The 22,591-nt window shown below is 53.3% G+C and overlaps 1 protein-coding gene across 19 annotated transcripts in view; it reads left to right on the top strand.

The window, feature by feature from the left end:
- Window positions 1-19,161, top strand: part of MYOCD (myocardin) — a 254,475-nt gene extending 235,314 nt beyond the window's left edge. For 11 of the 19 annotated variants that reach the window (XM_083805195.1, XM_083805184.1, XM_083805200.1 and 8 more), the window contains 9 exons: window positions 424-499; window positions 2,757-2,918; window positions 7,240-7,415; window positions 8,514-8,639; window positions 9,150-9,424; window positions 9,793-9,946; window positions 11,148-12,101; window positions 15,780-15,837; window positions 16,532-19,161. In XM_083805195.1, the coding sequence (XP_083661321.1) occupies window positions 424-499; window positions 2,757-2,918; window positions 7,240-7,415; window positions 8,514-8,639; window positions 9,150-9,424; window positions 9,793-9,946; window positions 11,148-12,101; window positions 15,780-15,837; window positions 16,532-17,100 (2,550 nt within the window). In that variant the 3' untranslated portion in view covers window positions 17,101-19,161. The other 8 variants (XM_083805201.1, XM_083805185.1, XM_083805190.1 and 5 more) reach the window with 5 other exon arrangements.
- Window positions 19,162-22,591: the final 3,430 nt, after the last annotated feature.

The following is a 22,591-nucleotide window of genomic DNA, read 5'->3' as shown; positions in this document are numbered from 1 at the left end:
GTGCCAGGCTTCCCACAGAAGCCATTGCTAACACTACACTGTGGAGTTGCCTTTGTGTAGGTCTCAAAGGTGAAATGGTATGCTGAGCCAGGAGCAAATCTACCATTCCCAGCAAACAGGTTTCGTCCTTTCCACGAGCTCTCATAATACTTGAGGCATCAGAAGCCCAGAGGAAACTGGAAAGAACACAGGTTAGCTGTGGGGATAGTGAACAGTCAGCAGCTCAATGCATGTTGTTCCCTTTATGAAGAATTTCTGCCCAAGAATCGGCCAGTGTCCAGGTGGAAAAAAATGCCATTTAGGAGCTCACCAAACCTAGACTGTACCAAATCCAAAAAAACTTGGAATGGCATGGGGGCCTCTGCTCTCTGTACCTTGTTGCTGCTCTAGTCAGATAATACTCTCTGCATTTGTGTTCTGCAGACTGAAGATTATCTCAAGCACAAGATCAGAAGCAGGCCTGAGAGATCAGACCTGGTCAACATGCACATTTTACAAGGTAAGCCTGCCCGAGATTCTCCCACATACTCCTTGTTTCTCCTGCCTGTGACTCATGTCTCTCCTGCCCCACTTGAGATCCTTTCAGGACTCTCATCACAATTAACTTTGCCTCAGCTGCTCATGAGGGCCACAGTCAAAGGGGACATTGTATGGAATGGGATGTTGTATGGTATTCGGTTCAGACCTGACCTACAGAAGGCAGGATACACACTTTTCCCGACAGGAGCAGAAACAAGGCCATCTAATCTTTGTCCCATCTCTGGCAGGGACCAGTATGAGATGGTCTAGAAGACAGTGGGATATAGAACAGCTGTGAAAGAGTACTCTGTTGCACAGAGGTGCAGAGGTCTGATCCTCACAAAGTGCATACCATGGGCATTTGTGGTAAAATCCTTGTAGCAGGTAGTTGTAATAACCTCCTAAAGGTAGACTTTTTTTTTTTTCCATAATTCTCATTATGCGTCGATTGATGTTGATGGAATCAATGACCCAAGCATAGCCATACAAAAAAAGGTTGAGCTCTGGTACCAGTCAGTGAGACCCAGCAGCTCTCCCCTCTCCCAGCCTGGCGTCCCCTCCCAGCCAGGGAGCTGGCAGTGCTCTGCTGCATCCTGTCACAGACAGCAGAACTCTGTGGTGTCCCTCGTTATCTTCAGAGATAACAAGCTCCTTAGAGACAGGGAGGATGTGCAGTCCCTCCTTGAGTCCTGTTAGTCCCTTGGAAGAAGCAGATTACTCTCTGGGAACTGTAAATGCTGGCCTCTGCTCTCAATATGGATGCAGTTCATATTTCTTTTTCCTCTGGCATGCAAGAGGTCTAAGCCCAGAGTCTGTGACAGATCAGTGCCACTCTCTTACTTTTCCCTTTTCTCTCCATCTGTAAAATGAGCCAGCATCACTGGCCATTTAACAGGTGGAAAGTGTCTTTCCCTTAGGCTAAATATTGAAGCAAATATGAACTGGAATTGGGGCCAGGAGTTGTAAAACAGATGTGGAGATGGCTGCAGTCACCAGGCATTGACTGGGCCAGCGAGACAGAGCTGGAGGAGAGGTGGTGCAGAGGTGGCCGGGCTGTAAATTGAGCACGCTGTCTGTGCTGCCCCACAAACACTTGGCCAGGGCCTCTGCTCACACAAAGAGGTGTGCCCTGGATTTTCATGGACTTACAGGCCCATTTGGTTCAAAACATGACAAAGACATGATTGAAATTGGGCAGCTGAGACACTTGCTGTCATCTAAATGTCTTCCAGGCACACTTTCTATTACTGTTCACCTCAAGTAGCTCATGTGGTTCCTTTTCATATGTAATCTGAGGCCAAAATTGGCCTTAGATCAGCTCTCCTGACCTCCTGCAGAGTTTTCTTTATTGTCTAGTATGAAGCTTGTGTTGCCTACAGAATCTCTGCCAGAAGACTGTCCAGTCTTTGAAGGCAGCACAGCTTAGATGCAGCCCTTCTTACTTTAAACCCCAAAGTGTAAAGGCATAGTCTAGTGTAGGATCCTGCTCCCTGACTACCAGGGTGCTCTGGTGCTACCAGAGGAGTCAGAGAATCTTTATTTGGGAAATCACCACTTTCTTTTGTAATTGGCCACTCTTCTTTCACCACTCAGTAAGTTAGAGTTTCTCAGTTTGTTTTGGTCTGGTGGTAGCTTCCAGATCTAGCTGCCTTTGTTATGCTCCTCTCCACCAGCTTGTTTTTCCCCTGAAGGCCTGAACACTGTCCTCATGCTGCCTCCAAACATTCCACTCTTGAAGATTTGGCTTTTTATTTTTCAGTGTAAGGAATTTGCTCCAGTTGTCAAACTCTGTTAACGGTTCTTTCCTCCAGCTGTTCCTTCAGAAGTAGGGATCCATCTGCGTTAGGCCACAAGGCCCAATGGGCTCCTGAAAGGCAGGAGTCAGAGTCCACTTTTGCTCTCATGTTAGTCACAGCTTAATGAAATTTCCATTGCAGATCATTTCTGGGCCTTGGGAAGGACAGTCTGGCTGCAGACTGGGTTTGCAAGCCCAGGTTAGAAAACAGAAGCTTTTACTTGGGAATGGAGAAGCTTGACCTCAGGCTCAGAGGAAGACGCAAGTCCCTAAATCCCATCTTGCTTCCCAGTCTCTGAGCAGCTCCTGCTGCACACTGAGCCATGCTCAGGTCTTGGCCACAGTCCAGAAGGCTGTGCTGAGGGGGAAGTATGTTCTCACTGAGCAGTGTGCTTATGGATGCCCCAGGTCCTGAACTGATGCCTTCCATTTGGCCTTTTAGACTCAGCTGCAGAGGGGTCCATTCAGTCTACTCAAATGAAGCTGAAAAGAGCCCGACTGGCAGATGATCTCAATGAAAAGATTGCTCTCAGGCCGGGTCCTTTGGAGCTGGTGGAGAAGAATATTATTCCTGTCGACTCAGCTGTGAAAGAGGCCATAAAAGGTAGTGAAGTGAGCGTGTATTTTGTGTCGTGTGCATGGCACGGGGCAGGGGCTGTCAAGGTTACACGGATGTTAAGCTGCAACTGCAGAAAGTGACCGACCTAGAGTTAGGAGCAGTGGCTGCACAATATTTAAAATTCCTTATTTTTCACCATAATATTGCAGTCCAGCACAGCCTGTGCTATCTTACCTTGGTCTATGAAAAGAGATCTCTCGTCTTCTTAGCGCAGCCAGTATGGGAAAATGAATCATTTCTCAGCCATGTCTTCTCAGAGAGAACACCTCGTTTCTTACTCCCCTTCCCTGCCCAAGGCTTTGAGCATGTAAATGGTATTGCTGGAGAAAGGTCATTCCTTCCTCCCTCACGTGGGAGAGGGCTTGGGTGAACACATGTGGGCATTAGGCCAGTCTGGATTCTCCCACTTGTGACCTGCCAAGCTTTTACATCCCAACAAGAAGGAGTGAAATAGCCCCACTTCAGAGAGGCTGACATTCTTTTTTTTTTTTTCCACTGATGCCAGTGGCACAGAAGGTCCAACAGAGTAGAGAGGAAGGGAAAGCATCACTGGGGTGCTAGACTGCTGGGGAATACAAGGAGCAGCCTGCATCCCAAAGCAGGCTATGCTCCTACCAACCATTTCCCATGCTGTTTATGTATAAATTCAGTGTTCCTCTATTATCCACCTCCCAGCTGGAGGAGGGAGGCAGAATCCTCTGCAGTTATTTCCCCCATGCTGCTGCAGGGAGGCCAGTGCGGGAGCTGACACTAAGGAAAACGGTGACTCAGAGCTCACCAGTACCAAGACAGGGAGATCAGAAGGCAGAGAAAGGAGCAAGAAAACCTGCAGCATCCTGCTAGCCCAGCAGCCCACATTTTTGAAGTCTGGGCTCATCCCTCCACATCCAAACTGGACCTCAGGTCTCAAGTGGGGCACTGAGAGCTGTTTTGCCCCCAGGAACTCCTTGTTCTCTTGCTCTTGGTTCCTAAATTCATGAGATTATTTCCATTGGTGTAATCCCATGTTAAGTGTCTATTCTGGGCTCAGAACAAGCTGGGGACAGCAGCAGGGCTCTGGAACATGAGGGGTCTTTGAACTACAGGAGCAATGCAAAAAATGGGAACTGAAACAGGAAGCGCTTTGACTTTGGTTTCATCTCAGAAACCAGCAGAAACATGAAATACTGCAGGCTCAAAAACCCCTTTTCCTGTACTGCAATTGTTCCTGCTCTTCATTTTCCCTCTGCAAAGTGCACATAGAGTGTGCACAGTGGTTTCTTCAGTCTGGTTCTTGAGCCACCCTGGTTTCAGCATTTCACAGATCTTGCCTTTGACGGCAAAATGTTCCAGGACTCTGTTTGAAGAGGAATTTTTAGGGAGAGCTTTTAGGGAGAGTTCAAGCAAAATCTCCTCAGTCACTTATCAAAGGAGAGGAGTGAAAAAAAAAAAGAAAAGAAAAGAGAAAGAGAAACCATTAAAAAAATCCCCTCTTTATAAACAATCAAGGCAGTTTGAATATGACTTTATCCACTGGAGCCAAGGCTTGGAGGCTGGGAAAAACACGTGTCAAATTTGAACAATGTTTGTCTCCAGCTGCCTTGTCAGGAGCTTGTGGTAAATAGAGATTTACGGGACAAAACTGTTAAAAACAAAAGTCTGGATTAAAATGATTTAGTCAATTTTGAAATTTCTCCCTTTTGCCATAGCCTTCCATCAATCATCTGCTGGGGAAAAACTTTCCCTGTAAGCCAGTTTTATCCCATTTCAGGTGAAACGCACAGCATGTTAGAGTCCAGCAGTAAGCTATTTGGGTGCCATGAGAAGGAGGTGCTGCAGCTGCACCAGGGACACAATCTCAGTCCTCAGGCTTCTGTAGAAGAAAGCCTCAAGCTGAAGGCTCCTCAAACTGATTTTTGAAGTCAGAGGCACTTTGTGGTGTTCACAGCTTGGGGCAGAAGGTTGAAAAAAGAGCAGAGATGAGCACTGGGACTTGTGAACATTAAGCCTTTTGTTTTTGCAATACCAGAAAGATGACAGGATTTAAAATCATTTTACTTTAACCTTGGAATCCCAACTGTTTATATAGCGGAAAGTTCAGCTGACGTGTTCCTCTAATCACCTCCGGCAGGGTGAGCGGAAAGTGCCAGACCCCAGCCGAAAGCCCTAACATCCCAGTGACAGGAGGCCGACAGTGCCCTACATAGCTGAGCAGTGATATAAGAACCTTTTTTTACCAGGTCCTTGTCATCACTTTGTCCAATACGTTTGAGAGGACAATACCCAGTGCATTAGAAACAGCCCCAAGCAAACACCATTCTGCCTGAGATTACAGCAGAGACATGGGATCATGAAACGACACGGTCAGCCCTGGGCTGGGTGAGAGAGACAGATAAGGGCAGCGCTCCCTGCTCCGCACAGGCCCCCAGTATCAGGCAGCAGGATGCAGCACATTCCTGTCGTGCCCCAGGCTGCCGCTGTGTCCTGAAGGTCCCTTGGGCTCCGTGCTTTGGCACGTTTTCTCCTCACATGCCTGTCAAATGCCAGCCTAGTGGAAGTCTTGGAGATCTACAAGTCCCTCTGCTTGGAGTGATTATTCCCAGGAGAGGATGCCCACACTTGTCTGTAGACACCCCAGCGCAAGGGATCGTACAGCCTTGTGTTTCCTCAGGGAAGGTACAACCTCTGATGGCAGCTGTAGAGGAGAGGGGACAGGCCCTATTTCCAGACACACATGAGGAACCCCAGGCCGTGGGGAGCAGGGAGGAGAGAGGCTCTCCACAAGACACTTGCTCTCATATTCCCGTGCCTGCCTGCCCCAGAGCTGCCATGGCAAGTGTACTGTTGAGCTGTTTGCATTTCTCTGCCAAGCAGACAGAGCAGCTCCTTGGGAACACCAGGGTCACAGAGGAGGCTGCTGCTGTTGACACTTGCAGAGCAGTGGATGGGGACAGGCACAGTGCGCAGGACGCAGAGCCATGTTGTCAGGATACCAGCAACTGTTGACTGTCTGGGACCTCTTCCTAACACAACCCCACGGCAGGCGGGCCCACCTTCTGCAGGGGTCTAGCTGCTGGTGGCTCAGGGACCCATCCTGAGGCAGGCAGCCAGGGCTCCCTGCTCCCTCACCCGCCCTGGCACCACGAGCTGAAGCAAGCAGAGATAAGCCTTTATCTCTGAGATAGGGGCAGGAGGGTGCGTGTCAGTGAGAAGGTGCACATTGCTAGAGCAGCCGCACAGACAGGTGGAGGCTTGTCCCCGAGCCCTTCCTATTTCCCCATTTGTCACCTCGCTATCGGCATGCCAAGCTGCCTGACAAATGCCAGACGTGAGCACGAGGAGATTATGAGCATGACCACGCTGCTCCTTCCTCTGCCCCCACCTGCAGCTCTCCTAAAGCTCACATGAGAGCTCTTGTTTTTCACCACTTCATTTATCAGTAAAAGCCTGGGGTCAAGAGCTCTTGCCCATCTGACTATGAGGAGGAGCTCTGCAGGAGGGAGAATCAGTGTCTGGGGCAGGCCTTGTGGCAGTCAGGAAGTAACGGCAGCAATCTGAAGCATTTCATGTGGCTGAAGTGTGTGGACAGCCACAGGACCTGCTGCCTCTGTCCAGCTGCAGCCAGGTGCGCTCACCTTGGCTCTTCTGCCATGAAAGCGTCACCCTCCACGTCAATTTCAACCTCAGCTCTTCTGCTGAGGATCACTAAGTGCGATCGAGATGCTTGGCAGACTGGGGAGAGAGACTAATGCCCCTCTCCTCGTTTCAGCTCAAAGGCAGGTCGGGACAGCTGAGCTGCTCTGCACCAGCCCAGTGTGCTGTGCTCTCTCAGAGCCTTCTGCCTCTGACAGGCCAAGCTTCTCTGAGACCTCTTTTCTCCACTTCCCAAGTATTGTGCTCCCCACCAGCTTTGTTCATTTGGCTGTAGGGGACTGGCCTGCAGGATCCTTCCCCATGTCAAACCAGCGATGCTGTCCTCGGACAATGGTTTGACATGGGATGAGGCATTCGAACGCCTTGAGCACCAAGTCCTCAGCCTGTAGCCAGATCTGCAAAAGGGGGACACGTGGGAAACTGACCAGGTCCCGCAGGCCGGGACTGCAGGGCGCGCTGCGGTTTCCGAGCACTCCCCGCGCTGCCCTGTGCTCACCCCATCCCTCCAGCCGGGGACAGCCCAGCCGCTGGCTGCCACCCACGCCCGCTCCAGCCGGGGCGGCGGAGCCCGCGGCCAGGAGCCGGGGGCAGGCGGGCGCTGCTGCCCTGGGGCGGGCCGGCCGGCGGGGACGGGGGGGCACGCCGCTGACCGCCGCCCCCCCGCACCCGGCAGGTACGCAGGTGAACTTCTCCAAGCCACCCGACGCCTTCGCCTTTGAGGAGGACAGCAGCAATGACGGCCTGTCCCCGGAGCAGGCCAGGAGCGAGGACTCCCAGGGCTCCACGGAGTCGTCGGCGGGCACCAAAGCCTCGGAGCCGGCCCCGCCGGCGCCCTCGGGGACGCCCCAGGTGGGTGGCGCGGCCCGGCCCGGCGGGGACGGGGCGGGGACGGCGCCCGAGGAGCGGGCCCGCAGCGAGCGCCTCCCGCCTGCTCCGCGGGCACGGCGCGGCCCTGCGCCTCCGGCCGAGACGGGGCCGGCTTCGGGCGGGGGGAGGCGCGCAGGGGGCCCGGCCCCGGCCCCGTCTCGGCCCCGCGGAGCGGTGCCGCCCTCTGCCGCCTCGCGGGGGCCGCGCAGCCGCCGGGCGGAGGCAGCGGGGAGCGGGGGGGGGGGCTCCGGGCACCGGGAGGGAGGGAGGCGAGTGGGGAGGGAACTGGAACGGACTGGGGGAAATGGGGATCCTGGGCTGGGGCGCTGGGGTGTACTGGAATGGACTGAAAGAAAGTACTCTGGGCTGGGAGGACTGGGGGGGGAGGGAGGGGGCACTGCGGGAACTGGAGGGATTGGGTCGTGCCAGAAGTATCCTGGGGGCACTGAGGTGTGCTGAGGGGACTGGGCCCATCTGGGGGACCGAGGGGCCAAGGGTGCACTGGGAGGGGTGGGGATACAGGGCTGAGGGGGAGTGAGGATAGCTGGGGCGCTGGGGTAGGCAGGGATAGACTGGGGAGACAGGAAGGCTAGAGGGGACTGGGATAGCCTGTGGGAACTGGGGAGGGTGGGCTGGGGTAGGCATGGCAGGACTGGGATGGATGGGTGGACTGGAGAAGACTTTGGGCAGGGGAAGAGGGTGGCAGGTGCTCGATTCAGGAAAAGAGACACTTCCACTGAATATGGGTGCCCCAGACACACTGCTGTGAGCCCAGGGACACCAGGCTGTCCTTTCCCCAGGGACTGCATGAGGTTTCCAAGCTCTCCATCTCCTTTCTCTGTGCCAAGAGACCTCTGCAGCCTGGTCAGGGCCCTCTGAGACCAGCTTTGGAGAGGGCAGTGTATCAGCACTGGGGTGCAGAGCTGCTGCAGCTCAGTCCCTGGCTGCCGGAGTGGGGTGCGGCCCCTCGCCCTGCAGGAACTGAGCATCAGGGTGGAGGGAAGGTTGTCTGTGGGGACAGGCTGTCCAGGGGGCCTGCATCTGCCCCACATCCCCTCACACTGCACCTCTTCCTTTCAGGATCACCCCCACGGCACTGAGGGCAATGCAGCGGAGCTGGCCTCGGGGCAGAGCAGCCAGTGTGACAGCCCCAAGCAAGCACCAGGACAGGACAGCCCACCCCTCCCGGTGCCCTCTGTGGTGAAGGTAATGTCTTCAGGCCCAGGCTCCCTAGCAGAGGGAACAAGCACAGGGCAGGTGGCTGCAGCCAGGCCCAAAGCACCCAGGTGCTGCACCCCATGTGTCTGGCAAGTTTAGGGGTTTGGCCTCAAAGGCCTGGAATAATGAAGGGAGATGGATCCCATTGTCAAGTACTGCAAGTTGACTTCATTTTTTAACTATAAAAGGTAGAGCTTTGGTCCCTGCTCAAGGTGATTGAACAGTTCCTTTATTGGAATATCCCCTGGAGCTGGAAACAGGAGACACAAGGCAATAGGGAAATACCTTCAAGGCAAGTCATTCTCCTTCTCATGTGCTCTTTAGCACATCTGGGATGAAATGTTGCCCTTGGGGAGTCACACACATGTTTAGCTGCTCATGGAGCTGGGCTGTCAGGCTGCCAGCAGGACGTGCCCTTGCTCTGCCAGGTCTCCAAGTTCCCACAGGAGTGACAGGACCTCTTCTCTCCACTAATTCCTTTGCTTCTTGTACCAACAGTCAAAATCATCCAGTGATAGCAAGAACCGTCACAAAAAGCCCAAGGACACCAAGCCCAAGGTGAAGAAGCTGAAGTATCATCAGTACATCCCTCCAGACCAGAAGGCAGAAAAGTCCCCTCCGCCCATGGATTCTGCATATGCCAGACTCCTCCAGCAGCAGCAGCTCTTTCTGCAGCTCCAGATCCTCAGTCAGCAGCAACAGCAGCAACAGCAGCAGCAGCAGCAGCAACAGCAACATTTCAGCTACCCAGGGATGCACCAAGGGCAGATAAAGTGAGTGACAGTGTGCCAGTATCAGGGCTTAGTCCTGTCTCCCTCCAAGCTTTCCTCTTTCCTGCCCATCTGTGCCAGTGCAAAGGGGATAAATGCATGCAAAGGAAACACAAAAGCTTCAAAGTATAGCAGTCTTCTGAAAAGCTGTTCTGGCTTTGTGCACTGGTTGGGGAACCTGTGACGTGCTGGTAGGTCACCAGCAATCTCCTTGCAGCCCAAACTGGTTTTCCTGGGGGGTTGGTGGTCCTTCAAGTCTTGTACAGGAGATAGGAGCCCCAAGGGAGCAGAGAGATGGTACGTCATATAGCACTGGGCACAGAGACCCTGGAGGACAGACGTGTTACCCCAAATCTCCTTTGTTATTTCAGGCAATCAAATGAGCAAATGGTCAAAAGTTCAAATTCTTCATCAACTTCTGTCAACAACACCCCTCTTTCTCCTGTGAAAACCACCTTTTCAGGCCAGACTTGTGTCTCATCTATCAAGCCAGGCCCTCTGCCATCTAACCTGGATGATCTGAAAGTGAGTTAAAACTTTGTCACCACAGGAGCAGAATCTCATAGCCTGAATGTGCTTTGCTACCCCTTGTGTGTGCAGTGTAGTGCAGCAGGGACTGACTGTGTTACAGGTCAGCAAACCAGAACCACCACTCTACATGCAAACCCAGGCATACAGCATGATGAATCAGGAATTGATTGGTGTTGTGGTAACTAAAAACGTGGACTTTCTGCTCTGCGGGTATCACATGGGTGCATTGCTCCAGTGCACATATCAGCAAACCCTGCATCTTGAGATGGCTGCAGGCCAGGGTATCAGGTCAAAGTCTAAAGAACAATCTGTGCTGCTGCTCCTGTAGCTCATGGCCCCATACCTTCAGTAGTTTTATGGTGGATGTCTTGGATACTGCTAGCAGACCAGACAGAATGTGTCAGCGTTGCCTTGACACCAACTCAGTGACTCAGCTTCTCAGTGGTCATTGCAAGCCCATGCTGCAGTTCCTCTGCCAGCAGCATTCAGGCCAGCTCAGCTCTCTGGAGAAGCAGGTATCCCCTGGAGTCTGCGGCTCTGAGCACTGGTTTGAATAGTATCTAAATCTCTCACATAGGCGAGAGAGGAGGGAACAAGAGAGAATCATTCAAATCACTGATTCTTTTATCATTTGTTAACAGAGCCTCAGCCATAGGGAAGGCCAATCTTTTTTTTAGAAGTAGAGACCTAGGGGAAATGGATTTCTCCATCGTTATTAGATGGAGAAATAAGATGAGGTAGAAATAACATGTGCTTGGCCATAGCAATAACCTTGCTCAGATGCCTGAACCTGGTGCAGATGCCTGAACATGGAGTAGCTGGCTCCAGAGATCTGTGGTCGTGTTATCTGAGCTAAAGGATAGTTCCCGGCCTGTGTTGAAAGTCTTCTGCTCTGGTAGATACTACTGCTAGGAAAGGAACCATGGATTATTTCCATGGCCCAAGGACCACTGCTGGTTCACGGAGAGCAGTCACAGCTTCTGGAGGAAGAAAGAAGGTTTTCCTATTAGGAAGATCAGGGTCCTGTGGTAGTCAGGGCTGTGCATGCTGACTGATCACCTGGGGAGCCCGAGCTTTAAAGCAGGAGGCATGTAACCGATGATATGAGGCTTGTCGTGTGAGAAATGTCACGTTTCTGAAGCACTCAGCTGCAAGGGGAAGCACAAGGAATGATTATTGGTTACTTTTCTTCTAGGTGTCAGAACTGAGACAGCAGCTCCGAATAAGAGGCCTTCCTGTATCCGGTACCAAAACAGCGCTGATGGAACGGCTGCGGCCCTTCCAGGAGTGCAGCAGCAATGCAGTGCCAAACTTCAGTGAGATCACAACTGTAACCTTTCCAGTCACTCCAACAAGCACCTTGTCAAGTTACCAGTCGCAGTCCTCCACCAGCATGTTATCAAACGGCTTCTACCACTTTGGCAGCACCAGCTCCACCCCACCCATCTCTCCAGCCTCCTCCGACCTCTCTGTGAGTGGCTCTTTGCCAGACACATTCAATGATGGGCCCATGTCTTCTCCACAGTTTGGTCTTCAACCATCTCCAGTTCATGGTAGTGCTGAAGAAAGCCTCATGAGCAGCATGAATGGAGGGAGCATCCAGCTGGAGCTGGAAGGGATTGACACAGAGAAAGACAAAATGCTGGTGGAGAAGCAGAAGGTCATCAATGAATTGACATGGAAGCTGCAACAAGAGCAGAGGCAGGTGGAAGAGCTACGGATGCAGCTCCAGAAGCGAAAGAGAAGCAATGGCCTTGAGGAAAAACAACAGCCCACTCAGCATTTCTTTGGTGTCCCCATCAAGCAAGAAAATGCAGTGTCCAGCTGCCCATTTGCATCCAAACAAACTGCCTTAAAAGGCCAAGCCAGCAGCTCAGATAAGTTAAGTAACTGTGGTGTGCCACAGCTGTCTCACATTGTAAATAGCCACTGCCTGGAGCCTGCAGGGCAAAACACCATCACCTCCTCAACATTCCTGAGCCCGCAGTGTTCCCCCCAGCACTCTCCTCTCGGGGCTGCAAAGAGCCCGCAGCACATCAGCCTGCCGCCGTCCCCTAATAGCCACTATCTCCTGTCGGTGTCCCCCGGCTCACAGGCAGAAGGGCGCAGCGGGTCCCCACAGACCAACAGTTGCCTTCGCACAGCATCGGTAAGTGGAGAGCACCCCAGCCGTCATCTAGGTGGTGAACACGCTCATATCTGTGGCCATTCACACAAATGTCTCTGAGTGATTTTCCATCAGGCTGGGACAGCTGGCGTCCAGGATGGGCACCCAGGGGGTTGCAGGAGCACGTGGGGCTGCCTGTAAGGCAGTGTAGCTGAGATGGAGAATGGGTTGGAAGCTAATGGCACTGCAGGGTCCTTTGCAGGGTGTTTCCTGGAGAACCCTGCTGCCACCACATCCAATTGCCCTGGGGGAGCACAACCCAGCTCCTCTGTTCCATGGAGCCCTCTCACAGCTCCTTATGCCCTGGGGGAGCCCTGGCACAGCTCCCTCTTCCCCAGAGGACCCCAGCACAGCTCCCTCTGCCCCTGGGTGAGCACTGGCAAAGTTCCCTGTGTCCTGGGAGAGTCCTGGCACAGCTTCCTCTGCCGTGGAGGGACCTGGCACAACTCTCTGCCCTGGGGAAGCATTGGCACAGCTTCTTCTACCCTAAAGGAGCCCTGATGCATCTCCATGTCCCCTCAAGGGGAGGCTCTGGCACAGCTTGCTGCGCCCCTGGGGGAGTCCTGGCACAGCTTCCTCGGCCCCATGATGTTCTGGCACAGTTCTCTCCACCCTAGGGAAGCCCTGGCACAGCTCCCTCTGCCCCACGGAGCCCTGGCACACCTCCATCTGCCCCATGGAGCCCTGGCACAGCTCCCTCTGCCCCTAGGAGCCCTGGCACAGCTCTATCCACAGTGGGGAAGCACCAGCACAGCTCCCTCTGCCCCTGGGAGGTCTCTGGCACAGTTTCCTATGCCCCTGGGGAAGCCCTGCAATACTAGTCAGCATCTTGCTAAGCCACTGCAGCTCCTAGCAGTGTAAGGTACTTTAACCACTGGGTTGAAGGAAGGCAGTTACCCCAGTCATATGGGAAGCCTTTCCTTGGGGAGATGACAAAGCAGGGCTTGCCACTGGGATCTGATGTCAGGACAGAGCTTGTGCCACCCCCTCAGGCCACCAGCACTGCAGAGCTGTCCCTTCAGTGTCTCCACGCCTCGTTCAGCCCTCAGGGTGCTATGAAAGCTTGGAGAGGGAGGGGCACATGCTGCCAACACACAAAAACAGCACAAAGGGCTGCTTATCACAGCCCCATTTCATCCTAACACCCTACCAGGGTTCCCCAGGCAGTAGTAACACCCATCATATTTGTTGTCTGTAAAGCACGCAGGGTGGCTCCAGGTGCACGGCGCACCCGCAGAGTGTTTGGGCAGATGCACAGCAGGTGTGCGCTGAGTGTGCAACAGGCGCACGCAAAACAACCACCGCTGCACGCAGCGCTCACGCGGGACAGCTCAAGAGCCACAGCCCCACAGCCAGCACCCTGAGCAGTGTGCAGTGTCAGCGGGGTGCAGTGCTGCAGGGTGACAGAAAGTGGGATGCAGCCTTGTCACTAAGCTGCTTAGAGGACGGCGATACAGGTGACACGGGCAGTCAGGCACGGTGCTGTCAGGTGGGCAGAGGGGAGCAGCACTGTTGGGGTGAGACAGGAGGAGAAACAGAGTGCTGCAGTGGGACGGGCAGCAGGGCACGGTGCTGCAGGGGTGAAGTAGGCAACGCGGGGCATGCTGCTGGGGTGATAGAGGCAATGAGGTGCATTGCTCTGGGTGATCTGGGCACAGAGCAGTGACTGCCGTGGTTAGGGTGCAGTGGCGACCTCAGCAGTGGGGCACAGAGCTGTGGGTGCAACAAGCAGTGGGACAGAGCACCATGGTGCATTGCACAGTAGAGTGCAGCGCGGTGGGGCTATGCTCCAAGAGAGACAGTGGGATTGCTCACAACAACCAGAGAGCAGTCACAGGGCACCATCAGGGAGCAGCAACACCTCAAGGACTCCTCCAGCTCTTTCCCCATTGCCAGAGCACAAGGAGCACATTTAGGGGTTGGCCTTGCAATGTCCTGCAGCTCATCGTGGCTGTGAAACCGCTGTCCTGGGCTTCCCTGTGGGCCTCAAGACAAGGTGAACAGCCACTTGCAGTCACTGGACCTTTAGGTGATGTCTTTCCTGGAAGAGGGTGGCCCTCTTGCTGGCAAAAAGCTGGCACCAGTATGCAGGTGTTCGGTATGGGCACAGAGAAGGCCTGTGGGCAGTGACTCTTTTGGGCAGTCTCCATGAGCTGTCCCAGGACAGGTAGTGACAGAGAAGGTCCCCAAAGGGAGGAGCTGAGAGGCAGCTGGTAGCTGGGGGAGCATTGCGCTCCTGGGCATAACCACCTCTCCCTCTTGCTCCGCACATTCACAGAAAAACCACAGATAAAGTAACAGCTCTGCAAGACCATGCCTGCGGCCAGATCTCAGTCAGTGACCAGGGTTCAACCCGGCCCTGGATTCCCCCGGTGTCCTCAGAGCTAACCCAAAGAGCTGTTTTACCTCCCTCTTTCCTGCCCAGAGGCCAGGCACTTTGAGCTGATTTGACCTGCAGTATCATTAGTTTTCCCGGTTTCGTTCTGGCTTCAACTGGGGCGAAAGAGGGCCTCCCTCTGTGCCGAGGAGCGTAACCTTTTCCCTGTGCATTGATTCCGTTTCCCTGTATTTCCCCCACGCAGATGGCTACGCAGGCAGGTCAAAAGTTTTCTATTCCATCCCCAAGTTTTTGTAATTCAAGCCCAGTCCTCTCAGAGGTAAAGCAGCCTCCACCCTATGAGGATGCAGTAAAGCAGGTAACTGCATGATTTTTACTTTCTATAGGGCTAGGGCTGTGCAGAGTGTTCGTTTGTGGTTAATGTAACTGTCAGCTGCAGGAGCTACAACCCATTATGGGATCTCTGGGTAGGACAAGCCTTTTTACATAAGGAATGGGGTTTCTTTGAAGAGTCAGTTACTAAATGACTGCCACAAAGCAGTCAGACACCGTGCTAGAAGGGATAGCATCTTCTGTGCTGATGAAAGGTGCCTGGGGTCCAGACATCCCATACAAATGCCCCAGGACTTCGTTGTCTTCTTCTTCAAGGTGCTCAGGGAAACAGACCCTGGAGCATCCCTACTGGCCATTCTTTGGGACACCTCACCTAGCCCATTAGCAGAGTGCCCTGCTGATTGCCATCTGCCTAACCTTATCCTGGAGCCACATGCCCTTAGCCTTATCCTGGAGTGGTGCTGCCATGGGGAGGAGCTCCCGTCTCCCATGAACTCCTTACTTCTTGAGACAGTCCGTCAGCAGCCTCAGTGCCAGTCGCGGTGCCTTTAGGAACATAGAGTGATACCATTGGCAGTGCTAAAAATTGGCTTATGCTGGCTGGCAGGGAGGTGTGCAGAAAGTCCTTCCAGTATGGGGTCAGGGAGAGGAGGATGCTATTATGTTATCCTCAGTGAGGCTGCTGGGACTGCAAGCAGGCACGTGCCAGTGCTAGATGCCAGGTCCAGGTCTGGATGTCCTGGTTGCTCTGGGCAGAGGCAGTTTGCAGTGTCACTGAGCACAGACAGGCTCGGTGGCAGGGCAGGGGGAACCTGGCTCAGTGCTCTCCAGATCTGCTGCACGTGTCCCAGGTCCCTGCGGTGCTCATCTCTGAACACTGCTGCCAGCCCCATGCGCCTCTCATGGGGTCTAGAGCCACCTACCTGGCGCGTGGCTGGAGGGACTCTCCTCCTAATGCCCTCTACTCTCCTCTTTGCCGTTTGCTGCAGCAGATGACTCGAAGTCAGCAGATGGACGAACTCCTGGACGTGCTGATTGAGAGCGGAGGTACGCACTGCTTCTCTGTTCCCTCCAGGGCTTCCCCTCCATCAGGCATAGGTCGGTGGGGCCCAGAGCTCTCAGTGTGCCCCAGTGGAGCTGCCTGAGCTGGGTGCAGCTTTCATTTGCTTCGCTATGCCAGGAGCCACTGAGATTGACTCCAAAACCACACCCGACCTGTGCTGGTGAGGAAGCCTGCCAGAGCCTATTTCTGCACATGCCCCAAATCATTGTGGGAGTCTGGGCTCAGGGTGTCACCTATGCAGCCTGCTCAGGAAGGACTGCAGGGTGACAGCACTGCCAGCGCCCTCCCCACGCAGAGCCCCTGCTGCCCTCCGCCACTCCCAGTGCTGCCAGTGCCATCTCCCACGTAGAGCACTGCGGTGCTCTCCCCTGTGCAGATAGCTGCCAGTGCCCTTTCTTGTGCATGACCCAATCCATGCCCACCCCCATGGGGACAGCTGCCAGTGCTCAAGTCCTGGAGATGGGGTCCAAAACCAGTGGAGCTGAGATCAGGAAGTGGGAACATGGGGGGCTTCCCACAGGGAGGGTGGGTGAGCGATGCCAAAGGGATTGAGTTGGGAGTGGGTTTGTGCAAGCATGCCCAGCCCAGGAGCCCAGCTCAAGGGCCTTGGCTGTGCCTCTGGGCCAGCAGTGATGGGCACTGCCAAAGCACTTCAACCCGCTCTTGTTTGCTGCACAGAAATGCCAGCCAATGCCAAGGAAGACCGGTCCTGCCTGCAGAAAGTACCTCACATAACAGTGTCTACAGGGAACTCCAGCACTTCTCTCCCAAAGTCGTCTGCCACATTCGAACAGGTCTCCTCCACCCAGCTCCCGTTCGAGCACTGTCCTGGCGGTGGTGACACTCACCTCGAGGTCCTGCTGAATGCTCACAGCCCACTGGGGAGAGTCAGTGAAATTGCCCTACTGAAGATGGGAGGAGAAGAGTCCCACTTCGAAGGGATGATAGAGGGGTTCTCCAGCAAAGCTGCAGATGAACTGCTCACCTCCCAGGAGATTTTACAGACTCCCCTCTCACCAATGGAAACACAGCTCTCCCCTTCCCCTGCTGATGGCTCTGGTTTACAAATGAGTTTCACTGAATCGCCATGGGAAACGATGGAGTGGCTGGACCTCACCCCCCCCAGCTCTGCCACCGGCTTTGGCTCGCTCACCTCTGCGGGCCCCAGCATCTTCAACATTGATTTCCTAGATGTTACTGATCTCAATCTAAACACCAGCATGGACCTTCACCTGCAGCAGTGGTGAACAGGAGGGCGGCGGAGGCAGGATACTGTAAGCCTGCAGCAGCCAGCGCAGTGTTTCCGTCATGCCGGAGAACACATAGGGCTAACATGCCAGAATCAGGGGAAACTGGAGCCATTTTCCCAGTGAATAAACTTGTTTGAATTTCCTGTTACTGCAAAGTGACAGCTCAACAGCTCTGGTACTTTGGTTTTCCTCCATTGACACATCCCCACAAAGGATACCTTTATCAACACTCCTTTAGATTGAGAGTTGTCTAGAACTTCAATTTTGTTCCTCTTACGTTTTTCTCCCCATTTTTAGCAGTTACTCCCATGAGAACTGGAGCAGCTCATGACAAAACTGTGTGGTGAGGACACCTCAGCTGGGAAGCAACAGGGAATCATTCAGAGGTTGCTGCCCCCTTCCCTCTTGCCTGTCCAGCTATTTAGGCCATTGTGCATGGCTCACCTTAGCCATGCCAGGTCAGGAGGATTGGGAGCAGGGAGGTCCAAGGGCTCTGCCCAGCCAGGGCAACAAACACACTTCTCTGTACAGCCAGACTTGCCTTATATCCTTCCTTCTGTCCCCAAAGCCATGTTCCCCCAGTCCCTGCACAGCTGTGCTCCAGGTGAGTGAGAGATGGAGCCGATGTTCATGGTGGTACTTTGGGATGTTCTCAGGCTGCCTGTGGGGCTGAAAGCCAAAGAGCTGTCCTGGCTGCAGTCTGAACTGAATCAGGCTGAAGCCTGTGACCTCGAAGCAGAGAGGTCGGGATGCTGGAGGCAGCTGCTCAGGCTGCAGGTGCAGGTATTGAAGGGCTGTGGCATTCTGGTGCAGCTGGCATGTCCCAGCTAGTGTGGTACAGATGAAGTGTTAATATGTTCTGATCCAAGGTAGGGGTAGGAGCAAGTCACATGGAAAATACAGCAAAGCTTTGCAGGGGCTGTCCTCTGCACAGCCAAAAACCAGGATGGGTCTCCACTGCCCTGCATGACCTGGGAGCAGGGGCAGCCAGGAGCAGCCATTCAGCCACCTGGTGTGGGACAGGGCTGAGCAGGCCCTTGTGTGCCTGTGGTTTTGTGTGAGCACCTGCTTTGCTGTCTCCACTCCTCTGCCATCCAGAAGGCTTCCTTTTTCCCATTCTTCCTCAATCCCCAGCAGTGATCCTCCTTTCCCAAGTTTACTCCGGCATCACTGTTCACCCAGCTCAGAGCAAAGCCATCTGGAGAACAGCTGTGAATCACTGAGCCTAGAGGAGCTTGTTCTTCTGAAGCCAGCGAAGATGGATGCTCTCCTGCAGTGATGCCTCCAGTTTGAAGTCACCAGCGTTTCTCCTGCAAGTCTCTGTGCAATATACTTCCTCGGGCTCTAATGAGAAGGAGCCTTTGCTTCACTTCTTGGCTTCCACCAAAGAACTTACTGCAGACTCTTTGACGGACACATCTACTTCTTTGCAATTCTGGTTTTGCCAAAGTAAATATTGTTGCTGACAAAGATTGTTAAACTATTTACAGACTGTGTGTATTTAATATTCGTGTTACTGGAAAGACATCACATTGGAGATGCAGCAGCTGGGGAGGAGGCCCAGCGCGAGGGGCACCGCAGGCAGCCTGGCCACGGCTCCTGTGGGGCACCCGCACCCAAGGCTGCCGGAGCTGCCGGAGGAGGCTCTGTGGCCACTGCTGTGTCTCAGCTTATGGTGTTGTTGCATGCTGTATAAAGAACATGGCAGTAGCTTTTAAGTCACTATTTAAAGCACCACTTTTCTATTGTACAAATGGTCACAATGCACTGCTAGGATAGACGATCACAGGTTGCATTTTTTAAAAAAAAAATCTTTTTCTAAGTGAGAGATTTTTAGAAGCCGTTCCATGAAGAATATTAATAGCACTTGAATCAGAGTAGTGTTAGCTGCTACACTGCGTCATTGTACAGAGCTTTCCAGACAACTTTCTCCTCTCAACAAATGTATTTCCTTATTTAAAGGGATGCTGTCAGCTTCAAAGTTGTAAGCAAGCACATTTCCTTACCTATGTTACCAGCAACACCTTCATTATTAAAAACCCCTTTGTCTTGCCACTACGTCTGCTTGCAGTCTGCTGTTTGAGTTTGCTGGGCTGGGGCAGTGACAGCCATCCCAGCTGTGTTCATTTCATTTCAGCTCCATTCCAGGGAGCAGCTACAATCTTTGCAGAAGTTTGATTTTAAAGAAACAGTTTCTCCTGGGAGATTTCTAACCAGTCTCCCATTTCCAAAGACTTTTCCTTCTGTTGGCTTTGGTTTTGCTTTGTTCTCCTGCAAACCCTGCTCCACTGGTCAGCGTCCTGTTCAAAGGGAGCTGCTGGTACTCTGGGCTGCTGACCAAACACCTTCAAATTTTCCAGCAGCTGAGCTCCTGGCCGGGGCTGAACCTCCTGTTGCCCACAGGGGAGCAGCAGGAGTGGGCTGGAGAGCTCAGCTGGGTGCTGTGCTTTCATTTGGTCCCACGGGGGCCGAGAGCCAGCAAAGTTTTGGAAGTGACAGACCATGCCGAGGGAGGAGAGGGATAAGGGACTGGTATCAAGCTACAGACTGGAGCATCCTTTATTTTTTGTGGGATTCCCCTAATCTGTCTGCTCTTTTACTGTCACCATAAGTTGTCTGCTTAAAGTCTTGGTCTGATTATTGTCATTCCTATAAACTGACAGTTTACAGGAGACCAAGGAGGCCAAGCCCAGACCAAGACTCTTCTGTGGGGCAGGGGGAAGGATCAGAGGGTCACTTGAGGTCCTTCCAGGCCCTATCCCTCCTAAAGACACCTGCAGCCAAGCTGCTTTGCTGCCCAGAGAAGTGCTCAGGTCAGCTCTGCACAGGCTGGTGGTTCTCCAGCCCCACCAGAGCTATCTCCATGGGAAGGACAGGCTGTACCGGCAGGACAGGACCTGCTCTCCTCTCCCCTTGCCTTGGCAGAAGCACAAGCAAAGCCCCCTCCACACTTGGCAACCCCCAGTGGAGTGCTGGGGACCCCCTGGGTCCTGCCTGGGAGCTGCTTCAATGGCCTGCCCGCCTGGGCAGGTATGCCAGGGCCGGACCCCTCCAGTCGCTGCAGGGTCCCTCATTTCCAGATTCAGGTTTGCCCGCACTGCTTTACAGCCCTGCTCCCATGCCGCAGTGTCTGGCCTCTTGGATAGCGCTCATCCTTCCAGCTACACCCTGTGCCAGAGCAATGCCATGGTTCTTTGCCTTTTTTGCTCAGCACCCACTGCTGAGCTGAACTCTCTGTGCTCCCATAGCATTAGTGCCTCCTTGGGTTTGTCTGCCTTGATGTGTGGGTGGCTTTCCCACACAGCCTGTCCCAAGGGGTTTTGTTTCCTGCAGAAGCCCGGCTGGAGGATCCCAGTGATGTCCAATTCTTGGGCCTTCCTGAAAAATACAGAAGATAGCCAAAAAATGTTCCAAACATCAAATAACATGGTTTCTGCCTTTGGAAAGATTTTTTAAATGCGAAATGACAGATCAGTGCACCATCTGCTGTGCTCTCCATGGGAGGCATGGAGACATCAGTGACACCTTTCCACCAAGTCCCAGGTCCAGACAGACCCCGTTTTGGGCAGTCTCCCCTCACAGGCATCACAGGAAAGCACCGTCCTCAGCCCCTCCGGGCTCAGCAGAGCAATGCTGTGCCCTCGGGTGTGTGGTGTGGAGCTTGAAGCCCCTGCTGCATGGGGAGCCCCAAAGCCTCCGAGCTGGCCCCTGCCCTGCAGTGGGTGCCTTCCAGCACCACCTCCCGGCGCCCTGCGAGACCCCCACCAACCCTCTCATGCACTCCAGGGCCGCCTCCGCAACCCCAGCAGCCCCCAGCCCAGCGCCCTGCACCCACCCACCGGCTGAAGGCCCCTGGTGGTTTTCCCTGCCCCCACACCAGCACAGGCATTACCCTTGTGCCTGCCCCCTGGCGCAGAGCCCTGCCACCCCTCGCACAGCACACGGCCACCCGCCACCAGATCCCTCTGCTCCTCCCCGGCAGGTCCCCCAGAGCCTCCACCACCTCTCACCCAAATCACACAGGGAGGGACCAGGGCCACTCCTTACCCATGTACGGAGCCTCTGCAACCCCCGGGGCACACAGACCCTGCTGTCACCCCCACACGCATCTGCGACACCTAAAAGGAGGCCACCAAGGAAGAGGGACTTCTGGCTGTGCAAGTTGCACTCAGGTTCCGAGTGGGCTTCAGCATAGTCTCCATCTGGTTTTAAAGCCCAGGCATTTGACTGATAGCGTTATGGCAGTATGAAAAGCTTTTCTTCAAGACCACCAAAGGTATCTGCACTGCTGGGCTTACCCAGAGGAGGACAAGTTGGCCTTCATAGAGATGCCTTTTTTTAATCACAGCACCTCCACACTCAATCTGCTACCAATTTGTTGTATCCAATTTACCAACTAGGTTCTTTGTATTCGTACCATTTTGTTACACACAAAATGTTGCTACAGGCAAAATGAAACATACTTCTAACACAAAGCCATGAATTTACTGTTAGTTTCATTGATGTCTTAAGAGATGAATAAAAAAAAATATTTTTTTAGTACTGTTACAATGACACTAAGAGTTTTTTGCATACAATTAAAATCTATGTTCACAGCCTTCCTTGTATTTATCCCCTTCCTCTAGGGCTCTGCTCACCTTCTTCTCACTCTCTGAACCTTTCTGCAGGTTAGAGTTGATGCCTTCAGCCCCAAGGAGGAGGGTATGCAATGCCATGGCATGTGTCAGCAGCCTCAGTCTCTGCCAGGAGGGGCAAGCTATCGATGTTGATGTGTTTTTCCTCCTCACTTTATAATTGTCTGTAAGGAACTGGGGTGGGTGGGGTGGGGGGTGGTGTCATTTTTATACCTTTCCTAACATGCTCTTCAGCTGCTTATTCTTCATATAGGTGGTCTATAATTCCACATTACATTTGAATTTAATGTACATGCTGTGTTCTACATACATTAGAGGCTTGTTCTTCATCTTTGTTTAAGGCTGGTTTTACCCTACCCCCCCCCCCAACCCCAAAATACATTCCTTTGATGACCAATGACTGGCCACTGGTGAGCTGTCTATAGACCTGGGGTCTATGGCTTCATCCTGTGCCTGTTTCTTCAGGCCCCTGCTGTCACCCCATGTCTATAGTCTTCTACACTGCATTTTACTATAGAGTCATAGCTCTTTCTTTCTACACAGAATAACTACTCATTATTAGTAGTTACAAAATATATATGTAACAGTGTGTTACATCATGCAATTGTAAGAAAGCTAAAACAAAGCAAGTAATGATCATCCTGTCATTAGATAGTTGCTGTTACAGCTAAACAAATTAAAGCAAAGCTCCAGGCAAGCTAAAACTAGTCCAGAAGCTCTAAAAAAAGCACAAGACCTCAGTAGATGCCACTGAGTGTCTCCTCAGTTGCTCATGTGGTAAGAAAATGCTCTGCAGGGACGCTTGAACTTCCCCCACCCCCACTGGATGGGCCCATCCAAGTAATTCCCCTTTC

Source organism: Anser anser, assembly GCF_964211835.1.
Source record: "Anser anser genome assembly, chromosome: 19".
Taxonomy (NCBI): domain Eukaryota; kingdom Metazoa; phylum Chordata; class Aves; order Anseriformes; family Anatidae; genus Anser; species Anser anser.
Note: the sequence above shows the minus strand (reverse complement) of the source record. Positions and strands in the feature narration are given on the sequence as shown.